Source organism: Astyanax mexicanus, chromosome 15 (genome assembly GCF_023375975.1).
Source record: "Astyanax mexicanus isolate ESR-SI-001 chromosome 15, AstMex3_surface, whole genome shotgun sequence".
NCBI lineage: Eukaryota > Metazoa > Chordata > Actinopteri > Characiformes > Acestrorhamphidae > Astyanax > Astyanax mexicanus.
Window position 1 is genome coordinate 42,425,774 of NC_064422.1, and position 16,379 is coordinate 42,442,152.

Sequence of the window (16,379 nt, forward strand, 5' to 3'; positions counted from 1 at the left end):
AAAGGAGGCATGTGCTAGTCTTCACCCTCCTGGTGTTGGGGCATCATCCTAATGAGTGGGTTGGGAAATTGGCCGTGTAAATTGGGGAGAAAATGGTTAAATTGTTCCTATGTTTTGAGTCACTCCTCACCTTCGACAGAAGCAGAACATCTATAAAGTCTACGGTTTTCTTTTTGCCCCTGGCTGTGCTGTTCTCTGTGCTGTTCTCTGGAGGTCCGTTCTTGAGCAGTTGTGAACGGCGTTCTTGTACGATAGCGGCGGTGAAGTCGTGGACGATCTTGCAGGCTGTGTAGAAACGCTGTCCCTCCGCAGTACGTTTATACACCCAGTCCCAGTGATAAGGAACGAATCTCTGACGCTCCACCACCAGATCACTCAGCTCAAATATAGATGTGATGTATTCACTGGACTTTCTATGAGATAAAGAAGTTTGGACAAACCTTCTTTTTCCTACATAGTAAATGAATAGTAAAGTGATCCAGACTATGAAGGAACACATAAGGAATCATGTAGTGACTTAAAAGTGTTAAACAAACCAAAAATACTCTGTGAAGAAGCGTTTAGGTGCTCTTATCTGGGGAGCTGTTAACTCTGATGAAATTATCCTGTACAACAGAGGAAACTCTTGCTCTTCTATCCTTTCCTGGGGTGCCCCTGATGAGTGCCAGTTTCATCATCTTAACGTTTTTTCTTTACGTAGTTAAGTCGTTCTTGCTTCTCATAATAGGGATTAGAATATTACTCAAATAGAGCTATTCACTGTATACCTGTAACTCTAACTCTTCACTACCTCATTAACTCTTGATGAGTTCAGCACAGCTGTTAACTGAAAGCCTGAATTCCAGGTGACTCTACCTCATAAAACTGACTGAGAAAATCCAGCAGAGATGTGCAAAACTGTCTAATCTAAGCAAGAGGAACTACTTTGAAGAATGTAAAATATAAAACATATTCTGGTTTGTTTTACACTTTTTTATATTCTGGTTCTAGGAGATGAAAGGACACCGAGCAGAAAATTGAGTGGATGAGGAGGAGCTTAAAAAAATATCCAAACAAATGAACAATTTCTGCAATATTGTGAGTTCATGGTTTCATAGATAAAATAAACCTTTGATGTCCCAGTCAAATTACCCTTAATTTACCCATACAGTATTTAGTGCTTATGGATAACGGCAAGACCTGAAAAGGACAGGTGTGTCGCAATGCTCACCACATCAACAGTCTATTTTCATGTCTTGTGTCTGCACCGTTAAAATAGCGTCAGAGTTTAGGAATAAATCTACACTGATAGGTGTGGTGGTCTGGAAGTGAGGTGTGTTCAGGTACATTTTTGCCTTGTTTTTATCTTGGCAGCAGAAAACACATGTGCGCCAATGACTTGTTTAAACCCTGACAACAGTCAACAGTCAGCTGCCCAGTACTATCTTAGCCATGCAGGAGCGCCATTCACACTGTGCAGAATGAAGAATAAATGCAGGAGCGTCGTGTACACCCACACTCATTAAACACACTGTAGAGCTCAAACTCGACCTACTGTACTCTCTCTCTCAGACTCCGGCTGCTGTTGGAGAACCAGCATGACCAGGATGACATTTAACTCAACAATAGACAGAATAAAGAATAAAATATCATTATTGTTCCCTTTAAATGAGCTGCTGGTGTATCTTCACAGTGTGAACAAGCAGGTCAGTATCTGTCTCTGCTGAGACGCGCCAAAGCACCACACTGTTAAGATACGAATGCGCCAAAGTCAGAGCTCACCTGCCTCTTAAAGGGAATGACAACTCCTTAAATCCAGCTGCACGATCCGCAATTAACCGGTACACTATAGATCACTAAAATACGGCCCTAAGTGTGAGAATATGTGTTTATGCAAAACAGTGTTAGACTTACTCCTGACACTGGCTGTCGTAGCTGAAGGTACATTTCAGCAGACTGTCCAGCGTCATCAAGGTCACATGTTCAAACATGTCCATCTCATCTTTCCCTTCTGCCAGCAGGCGGCGCCACTTCTCCTAAATCACACAGAAAAGCACTTTACTGAAAAAAAATTATGAGTAAAATTTACTTTAAAAAAGTTTCGCAACTTTCTGCTTTTGCTTTTTTTAAGTAAATTTAATTTCAGATAAATTTAAGTAACTTCAACTCGGTTTCAAGACTTAAATGTTACATAGAGTAAATAAGTGAACTGAACTTCAGTCAATCCAAAGTCAAAGTCAAAGTCAAAGTGTTTTTTATTGTCATTTCAGCTATATACAGAGTACACAGTGAAACAAAACAACGTTCCTCCAGGGACCATGGTGCACATAAACACAGTGTAGACAGAACAATAGTGCAACAGTACAAAAAGTGCAGACAGACAATACAACACAATACAGACAAAGAAAAATAAATATCAAAAGAGTGTGCAAATTATGCAGTGTGCAAAAAAGACCAGTGAGGTAGTAATTACCTCTATTACGTAGTGTGCAATAGAGTCCAGTGAGGTAGTAGGGTTTTTTAGTGCTTTCATTTTCTGGGGTAAGTGGGGTAGAGTGACAGTACAGAAAAGAATAGAAAAGAAATCAGTTCAGTCTCTGCAGTTGAGGAGTCTGATGGCTTGGGGGTAGAAGCTGTTGCAGAATCTGGTCGTGCTGGACCGGATGCTGCGGTACCTTCTTCCCGAAGGCAGGAGGGAGAACAGTTCGTGTGAAGGATGGGTGGGGTCATTCACAATGCTGGTTGCTTTGCGGATGCTGCGGGTGGTGTAAATGTCCGTGATGGAGGGGAGAGAGACGCCGATGATCCTCTCAGCTGTCCTCACAATACGCTGGAGGGTCTTGCGGTCAGAGACGGTGCAGGTCCCAAACCAGGCAGTGATGCAGCTGCTCAGGATGCTCTCAATGGTCCCTCTATAGAAGAGTGTGAGGATGGGTGGAGGGAGACGGGCCTTTCTCAGCTTCCGGAGGAAGTAGAGACGCTGCTGGGCTTTCTTGGCTGTAGAGCTGGTGTTCAGGGTCCAGGTGAGGTTATCTGCTAAGTGGACACCAAGGAACTTGGTGCTCTTAACAATCTCCACAGAGGACCCGTCGATGTTGAGTGGAGAGTGGGTGTGTTGTGCTCTCCTGAAGTCAACAACCATTTCCTTTGTCTTGTCCACATTCAGGTGAAGGTTGTTGACTGTACACCAGTCTGTCAGCCGTTGCACCTCCTCTCTGTATGCTGACTCGTCGCCTTTGGTGATGAGACCCAGCACGGTTGTATCATCGGAACTTGATAAAGCTGTTAGAACTGTGTTTTGCAGCACAGTCATGAGTCAGCAGGGTGAACAGCAGAGGACTTAGGACACTGCCCTGGGGGGCCCCCGTGTTCAGTGTGATGGTGCTGCCCCCGAACCGGACTGACTGGGGTCTCCCCGTCAGAAAGTCCAGGATCCAGTTGCAGAGGGGGGTGTTGAGGCCGAGCGAGCTTAGCTTCCTGATGAGGTTCTGTGGGATGATGGTGTTGAATGCTGAACTGAAGTCTATAAACAGCATTCTGACGTAAGTGTCCTTCTTCTCCAGGTGGGTGAGGGAGAGATGAAGATCCTTTCTTTTAGTAAACTTTACTTAATTTATTTTTACTGAATCAATCCTTTCTTTTAGTAAACTTTACTTCATTTCTGCATACAATATTACCTAATTACAATTACTTAATTAATACAATATTACTCAAATCATTTATGATATATAATATATTATAATTCCTGAAATGTAAATATTTTTAGTTAAAACACACATATTACATATGTCTCAACACATAGATGGCATGTAATTCATTATTTTTAGTATACTTAAAAAATGTATTGAGTAATATTGTATAAATTAAGTAACTGTAATTAGGTAATATTGTATGCAGAAATTAAGTAAAGGTTACTAAAAGAAAGGATTGACTGAAGTTCAGTTCACTTATTTTCTCTATTTAACAAAAGTTTTGAAACCGAGTTAAAGTTACTTAAATTTATCTGAAATGAAATTTACTTAAGATTTAACTTAAAAATTAACTTCAACAAAAAGTAAATGCAGAAAGTTGCGAAACTTTTTTAAAGAAAATTTTACATTTCAGTGTTTTTTTTTTCCAGTGTTCTACAAAAATTAGTCAAAAGAATGGGTCTCAGACTCTCAGGAGCTCATTGAACTCCAGCACTGCGGTACCATGATAGGATGCAGCAGCACCTGTGCAACAACAAGTCCAGTCATGATATTTCACTATTCACTACTAAATATTCCACAGCCAACTGTCAGTGATATTATAACACAGTGGAAGAGACTGGGAAGGACCTGTGGACCTGTTTTTTTTTTTCTATAAAGCTGTTTTGTGACAACTTTTGCATTACAAAGCACTATAGAAATAAAATTGAATTGAATATAGTGAGCAGAGTGTGGGAAACTACTCCAGAGTTTGAAACTGAAAAGGAAGAAGTGGTACTAAAAAGTCATTTGCATAGCAGATTTGACTATCCACAGACGTGGCTTATCACCCACACCCACACTGTCACACCACACGGTGACTGTATTTCTCCTATTTCTGTAGGCCATTTTTAATCCTCCAACACACTGCTTTATATATATATATATATATATATATATATATATATATATATATATATATATATATATATATATATATATATATCACTTATTATATCTCTACATACTTTGTTCTCTGTGGTGCCATGTGCTTAGTGTTCTCTATATTACATACAAGCAGTACAATCTGCTTGATTTCAACACTTTATATTATATATTTATATTTATAGACAGATACAGCCTTATAACTTTGTTGTGTCACTCTTGGCGGCAACAATTGCAATCAAGCTTTACTGATAACTGGCAGTCTGAGTCGTTCAGATCTCTATGGAGGAGTTTTGTTCCACTCTTCTTTACAGAATTGTTTTAATTCATTTAAGATACATTGGAGAATTTTCCAGCATTAAACCTCCTGTTTAAGATCATCCACAGCATCTCAATCATCCAGACTTTAACTAGACCACTCTAAAACCTTACTTTAGTTTTTTTTTTTAATTTCAAGCCATTCAGAGGTGAACTTGAATTGTTTGTGTGCTTCGGGTCATTGTCCTGCTGCAGAACCCAAGTACTCCTGAGCTTGAGGTCACAGATGAACAGATGGCCAAATATTTAGTCTCCTTCAGGATTGTCTGGTAAACAGCAGAATTCCTGCTTCCATCTATTACAGCAAGCCCCAGACCATCACACACACACTCTACCACCACCATGTTTTACTACATTCAGTATGATTTCAGTTCTTTTTTTGTGTTAGTTTATAGTTATACGTCAGACGGAGAACATTTTCACTCAGTCTCTTTCGTATTATTGAATCATTAACATTAACTGACCTAAATTGAGGCTTTAGTGATTTCCTGCAGTTCTTTAAATGTTGTTCTGGTTTCTTTTGGGACCTCCTGGATGAGTTCTTCGTGCACTTTTGGAGTAATTTCAGTAGGTTGGTCGGTCACTCCTGGGAAGGTTCACCAGTGTTCCATCACGTTTTCTCCATTAGTGAATAATAGTGAATCACTGTGGTTCTCTAAAAACCCAAAGCTTTAGAAATAAATGACTTTATAACCTTTTCCAGACTGATAGATGATCAGTGACTTTTCTCTGTTTTCTCATCTGTTTTAGAATTGAATTTCTTCAGATGAGGGTATAATTATAATAATGTGCTGCTTTTTTGAGATATTTTATCTGCTTCATGTTGTCAGACAGGTTCTATTATAAAAGTGATTTCTTGATTCTACAGGTCTGGCAGTAATCAGGCCTGGTTGTGGATAATAGTGAAATTAAATAATCACAGATAATTGATACTTTAATAAAATAAATCATCTTTTAAAAAGTGCTTTTTATATTTACTCAGGATATCTTTGTCTGGTTTTAAAGTGTGTTAGATAATCTGAAAAATATAAGTATATTAGTAATACACTGTAAACCCATACAATGTTTGAACTCAAATGGTTTAAGTCTGTTTTACATAAAAATGGAGATTTCTAAACAATACTCAACTATTTTGAGTTAGTTGAACATTCGTGGGCACATATACTGTACTATTCAAACTGAGAAATTTGAGTTGAACTAACTCATAATAACTGAGTTTAGTCTGTTGCCATTGGCAGCCTCTTTTCCATTGGCTTCTGTAACAATCTGTAACAATCTATTTGCATACTGGGTGTGTCCAACAGTTTCAGACTAACACTCACCATCAGTGTGTAGTGATTCCCCCTGGGCTAGCTTGTAGATCCCTTGTAGATCACTTGTAGATAAACTTGTAGATCAAATATTATGATTAAATACTTGGTCTCTGTGTTGTTGGCTGTAGAATAAGCATCATTTACTGAGCTGCAGTAACTCTGTGTTCTCACTGTGTTCTCAGTACTTTTAAAAGTTTTGAATTTAGTCAACTTATCGGGTTTTACACACTTAAAAGACCAACTTGCATTTACAGGCTATTTAAAGTAGGAACAACTCAAGTAAACTGTGTAGATTTAACTATGATTTGAGTACATTTAAATAGCAAGGATAAAGTGAACTTAACTTAAAAATAACAGTTTAATAATTGCTTAACTTTTTCAAGGCAACCGATTTCCTCATTTTTTTCTAAGTAAGATCAACTTATCACATTTTACAGTGTATAAGTAAATCTGTAAAGGGGAAAATACTTTTTTACGCCACTGTACACCACAGTCTAACACGTACTGTATAATATATTCTGCTAAAATATACACCTTTCTGGGCTTTTTTCTGTTTAAAAGACCTTTAATTACACTGCATCTGCTACTTGTCATTTGACCAGAGGTATCCAAACATTTGTGAGTGACTGAATACTTAATTACATACCATTAGAGTACAGCGAGTACACAGACAAATTACATTGTTTACTGAAGGTAATTTTTAAGTGTAGGTGGATTAACTTACAGTATCTTAGTTACAGCTCTCACTGTGTGTGTGTGTGTGTGTGTGTGTGTGTGTGAGATACTCATGGACTTACATGCATTATATTGACAGACTGGTTAAATATGTGAACGTAGTTTTTGAGGATGTCGAAGTGGAAAGCCGGGGTGAGGAGACGCCGCTGACGAGACCACTGCCTACCATTACTCAGAACAAGTCCCTGTCCTGTTATACACACACACACACACACAAAGAATCAGTTTCTCTGATTTTGCTATTTATAGGTTTATGTTTGAGTAAAATAAACATTGTTGTTTTATTCTATAAACTACAGACAACATTTCTCCCAAATTACAAATACAATATTCTCATTTAGAGCATTTATTTACAGAAAATGAGAAATGACTGAAATAACAAAAAAAAAGATGCAGAGCTTTCAGACCTCAAATAATGCAAAGAAAACAAGTTCATATTCATAAAGCTTTAAGTTTTAAGAGTTCAGAAATCATCAATATTTGGTGGAATAACCCTGATTGGTTTTCAATCACAGTTTTTTTTTTCATGCATCTTGGCATCATGTTCTCCTCCACCAGTCTTACACACTGCTTTTGGATAACTTTATGCTGCTTTACTCCTGGTGCAAAAATTCAAGCAGTTCAGCTTGGTGGTTTAACGGTTTGTGATCATCCATCTTCCTCTTGATTATTAAACTCCAGAGGTTTTCAATTTGGTAAAATTAAAGAAACTCATCATTTTTTTAAAGTGCTCTTTTATTTTTTTTACAGTGCTGTATGTTCCTTATAGTTAAATGAATAAAGTTATTAACAGAAATGTGGAATCATCATCTATTTGGTACACAGCACTCCACTGTTGCCCGTCCTATTTATTTGTTGTAACTGCTTGTTAATGGTTTATAACATAATTAATATCCATTAATAAAATATTTTTTTAAACAATTTATAAACCCTTAAAGCCTTATTTTAAATTGGTACCAAAATAAGTAGTTACAGCAGTGCTTACACTTAAAATGTGAATAAATCTGTATGTGTGTGTGTGTGTGTGTGTGTGTGTGTGTGTGTCTATTGCGAAACAGCTGTATACTTTACCGAGCCATGGTCTCATTAATCCATAGAACACCTCATCTTTAAATGTGATTGAAGCTGTCAAAAAAAATATCACAACAAAATAAGAACAATATTGTTGCAAAGAATAAACTATTAAAATCTGGTTAATGCTTACATTTCACAAATACATTACATTTTATTATATACGATTAGACATATTCTAATTCATAATTATTACTTAATTATAATTATCATTATTCTTATGATTTAAAAAAATGCTTTATTTATATGTATTACACAGACAGAAAGACAGAAAGTTTATAATAATCAAGTAAACTGTGAGTCATCTACCCACTTGTTACAATATAATATAATTATATATATATAAATATAATTGGAATATCATTGAAAAGTGACTTTATTTCTGTAATTCAGTTCAAAATGTGAAACTCATATATTATATAGATGTATTAAACACAGAGTGATCTATTTTAAGCCTTTATTTATTTTATTGTTGATTATGATTATGGCTTACAGCCAATGAAAACCCAAAAATCAGTGTCTCAGAAAAGTAGCATGTTATATAAGAGCATATATTGTGAGCACTGAAGGTACTGTATATGAGAGGTTGTATAAATACAGCAGTTGGACAATGAACCTGAAACACCTGTCATCATTTTAGTGTTGGAGGTTTCATGGCTAAATTGGAGCAGCCTGGTGGCCAATCTTCATTAATTGCACATTATTGCACCAGTAAGAGCAGTAAGCAGTGTGAAGGTTCAATTAGCAGGGTAAGAGCACAGTTCTGCTCTAAATATTGCAATGCACACAACATTATGGGTGACATACCAGAGTTCAAAAGAGGACACATTGTTGGTGCACGTCTTGCTGGAGCATCTGTGACCAAGACAGCAAGTCTTTGTGATGCATCAAGAGCCACGGTATCCAGGGTAATGTCAGCGAGATACCATCAAGAAGGACCAACCACATCCAACAGGATTAACTGTGGACGCTGTAAGAGGAAGCTGTCTGAAAGGGATGTTCGGGTGCTAACCCGGATTGTATCCAAAAAACATAAAACCACGGCTGATCAAATCACGGCAGAATTCAATGTGCACCTCAACTCTCCTGTTTCCACCAGAACTGTCCGTCACCACAATCAATTATTGTCTTCAAAAACCAGGTGTTTCAGTTTCATTGTCCAACCCCTGTACATATTTATATATATTTATATATATATAAATGTATATGCCATTATTTTTGTTTACCTGAGGCAAGAAACAGGGGTTTAATGTAGTCGGGGTGAAAAAGGCGAACAATGTTATAAAAGGGTCCCAGAAACCAAGCGCAGGAGTGGCGATACTCCCTCACCAGCTCATCCACCTCCTGCATACCAGCTTCATCTGTCCGTATCTAAAAAACAGAGAGAGAGAAAACATGCAATATATAATAACATACATCTCTGCACCAAAAGCTGTCCAGACTGAGACCCTATTGAATACTTTGTGTTATCTGAAGAACAAAAAGGCATATATATATATATATATATATATATATATATATATATATATAATGTTTTTTCATTATAGTTTGTGAAATTGTATTTTAAAAACACAAATATAGCAATTTCAGCAATGGGTTTAAAAATAAATATTTTAAAATATTCAAATAAAGTTACTTCCTTTCAGTAATTCAGTTCAAAATGTAAAACTCATATTATATAGATGTATTAAAGACAGTGATCTATTTTAAGTGTTTATTTCTTTTATTGTTGATTATAATAATGGCTTACTGCCAAAAATAAAACCCAAAAATCAGTGTCTCAAAAATCTGATTATATATAAGACCAATACTGGTCATTGGTACTTTTGGCAGTGTGTGAAGATATGGTTTTCATTTTCCAGCAGGACTTGGCACACTGCCCACACTGCCAAAACTACCAATTGGACTTATTATATAATATTCTAATTTTGTAAGAAACAAGAGTGGAACAAAATCATGAAAAAAGAAATCATGAACGGGCAAACACTTTTTTACACCAATGTGTGAATAAATAATAAAAATAAAATCAAAACTATATTCATTGTCTGTAGAATTTTTAATACCTCAGGCCTTTTTTGGTATACAAATGCAAGACTTTTAAAGAGTTTTAAAGAGTTCTAAACTTTTAAACGGTTTTAATCAGTTTTAGAGAGTTTTAAAGAGTTTTAAAGAGTTTTAAGGACTGTGAAAGAGTTTTAAAGAGTTTAAAATAGTTTTAAGGACTTTTAATGAGTTTTAAAGACTTTTAAACAGTTTTAAAGACTGTCAAAGAGTTTTAAAGACTTTTAAGGATTTTTAAGGAGTTTTAAATACGTGCAGATACCCTGTATAAATAAGCAAACATAGACATAACACTTTTTAAACTGCAACGTCTTCTTATCCTGTCACTCGCTGATATAGTCGTTTGAGTTCTGTGCAGGTCATTGCATGCTTTGTCTGAGTTTTAAGGAGTTTTAAAGAGTTTCAAAGAGTTTTAAAGACCTTTAAAGACTTTTGCACAGTTTTAAAGACTTTAAAAGACTTTCAAAGACTTTCAAAGAGTTTTAAAGAGTTTTAAAGATGTGCAGATACCCTGTATAAATAATCAAACATAGACATAACACTTTTAAACTGCAACGTCTTCTTATCCTATCACTCACTGATATAGTCGTTAGAGCTCTGTGCAGGTCATTACATGCTTTGTCTGAGTTTTAAGGAGTTTTAAACAGTTTTAAACAGTTTTAAAGAGTTTAAAAGGTTTGGAAGAGTTTAAAAGAGCTTTATAGACTTTTAAAGACTTTCAAAGACTTTCAAAGAGTTTGAAAGACTTTTAAAGAGTTTGAAAGACTTTTAAAGAGTTTTAAATCCTTTTAAACCGTTTTAAAGACTTTTAAAGACTTTCCAGGAATTTTAAGGACTTTAAAAGACTTTTAAAGAATTTTAAAGAGTTTTAAAAACTTTAAGACCTTTGAAAAGTTTTAAAGAGTTTTAAAGACTATTAACTTTTAAAGAGTTTTAAACAGTTTTAAAGAGTTTTAAAGACTTTTAACAAATTTAAAAGAGTTTTAAACAATTTTAAAAAGTCTGTAAGAGTTTTAAAGACTTTTATAGAGTTTAAAAAAAATTAAACAGTTTTAAAGATGTGCAGATACCCTGTATAAATAAGCAAATGTAGACATAACACTTGTTGCACTGCAACGTCTTCCTATTATATCACTCGCTGATAAAATCGTTAAACATCTGTGCAGGTCGTTGCATGCTTTGTCTGGTGCAAATGTTGCTGTGAAATTCTTGTGAAACTGCTTTGCTTCCTATCCTGACTCAACCACTCAGATCAGTGACGCAGCCTGGCTGCAGCTCAGCTCACGTTCCTGAAGGAGTTCCTCAGTATTTATTTTGTTTGCAGTGAGTAATTAAGTCGTTTAACTCATGAACTCCAAGGAAAAGTTTTATTTATCTGTTCCAATTAAACCATGTGCAGAAACTGAGAGCCTGTTTAGGCCGTGTTTTACTTTTAGTTTCATTGTAATCAGAACCGGCATCAAGAAACAAATGCAAGGCGATCAGATAAGACAGATCAGAGAACGTGATGCAGGTTTTTGTGCATTTGATCTTCTCTAGTTGAGATAAGAGAAAGAGCTATAGCAAATGACTCATCACACTTCTCCTATTTCATGTTTTCAGAGTTAAAATCTGCTCTTTTCTATAGATTTTTATCTCCAACCCAAATCAAACAGACCTGAATCAGCTTTACTGAAAACCTCAGTAGAGACTGCAGCAGTAGAGCAGACCTGGAGCCCTAGTGACAAAAAGTAGATTAAAGTATATTAAGCATTATTATGCTATAGTGCACTAAAGTGTTCTTGTAGCCACATTATTATTAATAAGTATATTTAAACCTTTTTTTGTACTTATTATACTTTAATTGTATAAAAATAGTACAAAAGTCTTACTTTTTTAAATTGTGCTAAGTGTACTTATTAACTGTACTAAAATGGAACTATTTTAAATATACTTAAGTAACATTTACAATTTTAAACTACTTCATGTATGTAACCTCATATATTAAATATGCTTACAGTAAAATTATAATACATTTAATGAGTTAGAATTACTACTGTATCACTATTTATTATACACCAGGTATATTAGAAACGTACTAAGAATTAAATATTAATGTTAAATATATGTGATATATTTACATCAGAGTACAAATATACTTCTTGTTCCTGTCTTTTGTAAGTAGCACACTTCTAAAATACTGTACTCGTTGGGTATAAAAATATATTTTAATATACTGTACTACAATTTTTATTTTTAATTAAAAACATGTAAATTAGTAGTTCAAAAAAAGGTTACATGATACTTTGAACTACTGTAACAGTTGTTTTAACACAACTGTTTGCAAAAAATGTACAAAAGTATATTTGGAAATAAGTATTTTTTAAAGTATACTGAATTACATTAAATTAAATGTGAACTTCATAGTAGTCTGTTAATATTTAAAATACACTATATTGTACTTTTTAAAAAGTATGATCAAAGTTTGCTTTTCAACTTTTGATGAAGCTTAATATTAATGTATTTTTTTAATATTTAAAGTACATACATCTGTTAGTATATTTACAGCATACTTTTCTTGAGACATTTCTCTATATGTTTTATGTACAGTTAAGAATATATATGTATATACATATATATACATATATAAAAAAATATATATACATATATATATACGTATATATATATATATATATATATATATATATATATATATATATATATATATATATATATATATTTATTTATTTATTTTTTTTGTTTGTTTTGTTTTGTTTTGTTAAAGGTTATTCTCTGTAAGAGTCAATTTGGTAAAAGTACACATTTCTTAAGTACAGTAATTGACACAAGACCAATGCAGCAAATGCAGCAACACAGAAAAGGAAACTACGCAATGTTACAACAATTCAATCTTTCAACAGGTTGGACAGATTGGTTAGTTAAAGATTAACTGTTTGTTAATTAATTGGGTTTTAAACTGGCTGCAAAAGTGCTTAGAATGTATAGTATTTTCACTCGAATTACATTGAGAATGACCCTCATTTATAATGTTGCAGAGCATTTACAGTATAAAAGGGATTGGAAACATTTAATATGAAATTGAAAATAGTAATGAAAAAAAAATGAATAAAAGAAATACTAATTTTAAATCAACATTTAATATAAATAATAAAATATAAAAAGAAAAAAAGAAAAAAATGGAAAATTTTAAAAGACTTCATAAAGAATGTATAAAATATAAAATATAGAATAAGATAAAAAATAGTAAAGATAAAGTACAGTGATAAGAATGCTAAGAAATAATAAAATAAATAATAATGAACTAAGAACATAGGAATCAAAATAAAGAACATTAGAATAAAATATATATATAGTAATAAATAAATTAATTAATAAAAATAAATAGAAAGTTAGAAAATAGATAGTTAGAAAGAAGCAATGGTTTTACCCATGTAAAGGGGGTGGGGCTAGGCCCATAAAAAGGGTGGGGAAAGGTGACCAGGGGTGGAGTCTGTGGGACTCACCTGTTGAAGCAGATGATGCAGGTAATCGAGTCAGAGCTTGAAGTGAGAAGTGAGTTTCATGACTTTGCCTTGGTTCAAAGTCATATATTTACTTGTACTAATTTAATTCAGGTGGTACTCTTTTAATTAGTGTGATTGCAGTAATGCAATCACAGTATTGATCTTCTTAAGTCTTATTCTTCTTCTTCTTCTTCTTCTTATTATTATTAGTGTGATTGCAGTAATGCAATCACAGTATTGTTCTTCTTAAGTCTTATTCTTCTTCTTCTTCTTATTATTATTATTAGTGTGATTGCAGTAATGCAATCACAGTATTGTTCTTCTTAAGTCTTATTCTTCTTCTTCTTATTATTTTTATTATTATTATTATTATTCCACCTGTTTTTTGTCCGGTTAACTAGTGCCGCAGTTTTCGAAATATCGACTTCGTTCAAAAGAGAAAATGTGCGTCCATATCGGGAATGGTGGGCTTGTATACAGCTTTCCGATCGGACTTACGTTTTTCGTAAAAACTTCGTAAGTACGCGTTTTTTTGCCCATTGAAAATGAATGGGCAGAACTTTGCACGCCCGTGGACGTCGCAATTTTTGAAATACGAAGATGAAACCAATTGAGGACCTGTAGAACTTATTGAGCTCTTTCCGAAAATATGCGTTACGAAAAGTTACGACGTACGGATTTCGTACGATTGTCGTACGAAGTGGCCCCATTGGAATGAATGGGGCCAATCGGAGGACGGCAGCTAGATCGAAGGACAGGTAGCTAGAACTCCAGTACTGTGAGTGTATGGAGCAGCTATGGGATAAAACAGCATTAGGTCAAAAGTTTGGACACCCCGGCCCCCCAGTACTGTGTGTAATGGAGCCACGGGTCAAAAGTTTGGACACCCCAGAGCCCCAGTACTGTGTGTAATGGAGCCACGGGTCAAAAGTTTGGACACCCCGGCCCCCCCAGTACTGTGTGTAATGGAGCCACGGGTCAAAAGTTTGGACACCCCGGCCCCAAAGTACTGTGTGTAATGGAGCCACGGGTCAAAAGTTTGGACACCCCAGAGCCCCAGTACTGTGTGTAATGGAGCCACGGGTCAAAAGTTTGGACACCCCGGCCCCCCAGTACTGTGTGTAATGGAGCCACGGGTCAAAAGTTTGGACACCCCCGAACGGCCAGAGCAACCTAGCGTGCATAGCTGATTGATGTATTTGCACGTTGCGTAGCAACGTGCAAACACCATTTAATCAAATTTATGCATATACATCACCTAGCAACCACTTAGAAACACCATAGCAACCACCCCGGATACCATAGCAACACCTTAGCAACCACCTAGCAACTGCTTAGTAGTGACCTACCAACCACTTAGCAACACCATAGCAACCACCCTGGATACCATAGCAACACCTTAGCAACCGCCTAGCAACACCCTAGCAACCACCTAGCAACCACCTAGCAACACCTTAGCAACCACCCCGGATACCATAGCAACACCTTAGCAACCGCCTAGCAACACCCTAGCAACCACCTAGCAACCACCTAGCAACACCTTAGCAACCACCCCAGATACCATAGCAACACCTTAGCAACCGCCTAGCAACACCCTAGCAACCACCTAGCAACCACCTAGCAACACCTTAGCAACCACCCTGGATACCATAGCAACACCTTAGCAACCGCCTAGCAACACCCTAGCAACCACCTAGCAACCACCTAGCAACACCTTAGCAACCACCCCGGATACCATAGCAACACCTTAGCAACCGGCTAGCAACACCGTAGCAACCACCTAGCAACCACCTAGCAACACCTTAGCAACCACTCCGGATACCATAGCAACACCTTAGCAACCGCCTAGCAACACCCTAGCAACCACCCCGGATACCATAGCAACACCTTAGCAACCGCCTAGCAACACTCTAGCAACCACCTAGCAACCACCTAGCAACACCTTAGCAACCACCCCGGATACCATAGCAACACCTTAGCAACCGCCTAGCAACACCTTAGCAACCACCTAGCAACCAGTTAGCAACACCTTAGCAACCACCCCGGATACCATAGCAACACCTTAGCAACCGCCTAGCAACACCCTAGCAACCACCTAGCAACCACCTAGCAACACCTTAGCAACCACCCCGGATACCATAGCAACACCTTAGCAACCGCCTAGCAACACCCTAGCAACCACCTAGCAACACCTTAGCAACCACCCTGGATACCATAGCAACACCTTAGCAACCGCCTAGCAACACCTTAGCAACCACTTAGCAACCACCCCGGATACCATAGCAACACCTTAGCAACCGCCTAGCAACCACCTAGCAACACCTTAGCAACCACCGCGGATACCATAGCAACCGCCTAGCAACACCTTAGCAACCACCTAACAACACCTTAGCAACCATCCCAGATACCATAGCAACACCTTAGCAACCGCCTAGCAACACCCTAGCAACCACCTAGCAACCACCTAGCAACACCTTAGCAACCACCCCGGATACCATAGCAACACCTTAGCAACCGCCTAGCAACAACCTAGCAACCACCTAGCAACACCTTAGCAACCACCCCGGATACCATAGCAACACCTTAGCAACCGCCTAGCAACACCTTAGCAACCACCTAGCAACCACCTAGCAACACCTTAGCAACCACCCCGGATACCATAGCAACACCTTAGCAACCGCCTAGCAACAACCTAGCAACCACCTAGCAACACCTTAGCAACCACCCCGGATACCATAGCAACACCTTAGCAACCGCCTAGCAACACCCTAGCAACCACCTAGCAA

The 16,379-nt window shown here is 36.7% G+C and overlaps 1 protein-coding gene across 2 annotated transcripts in view; it reads right to left on the reverse strand.

The window, feature by feature from the left end:
* Positions 1-16,379, reverse strand: part of LOC103035198 (cytochrome P450 4F3) — a 50,430-nt gene that overhangs the window by 6,120 nt on the left and 27,931 nt on the right. For both annotated transcript variants that reach the window (XM_049464565.1, XM_049464564.1), the window contains exons 3-7: positions 9,256-9,400; positions 8,030-8,083; positions 7,021-7,148; positions 1,894-2,015; positions 131-413 (exon numbers count right to left, since the gene is read on the reverse strand). In XM_049464565.1, coding sequence (XP_049320522.1) covers positions 131-413; positions 1,894-2,015; positions 7,021-7,148; positions 8,030-8,083; positions 9,256-9,400 — 732 coding nt within the window. The remainder of the gene's footprint in view (positions 1-130; positions 414-1,893; positions 2,016-7,020; positions 7,149-8,029; positions 8,084-9,255; positions 9,401-16,379) is intronic.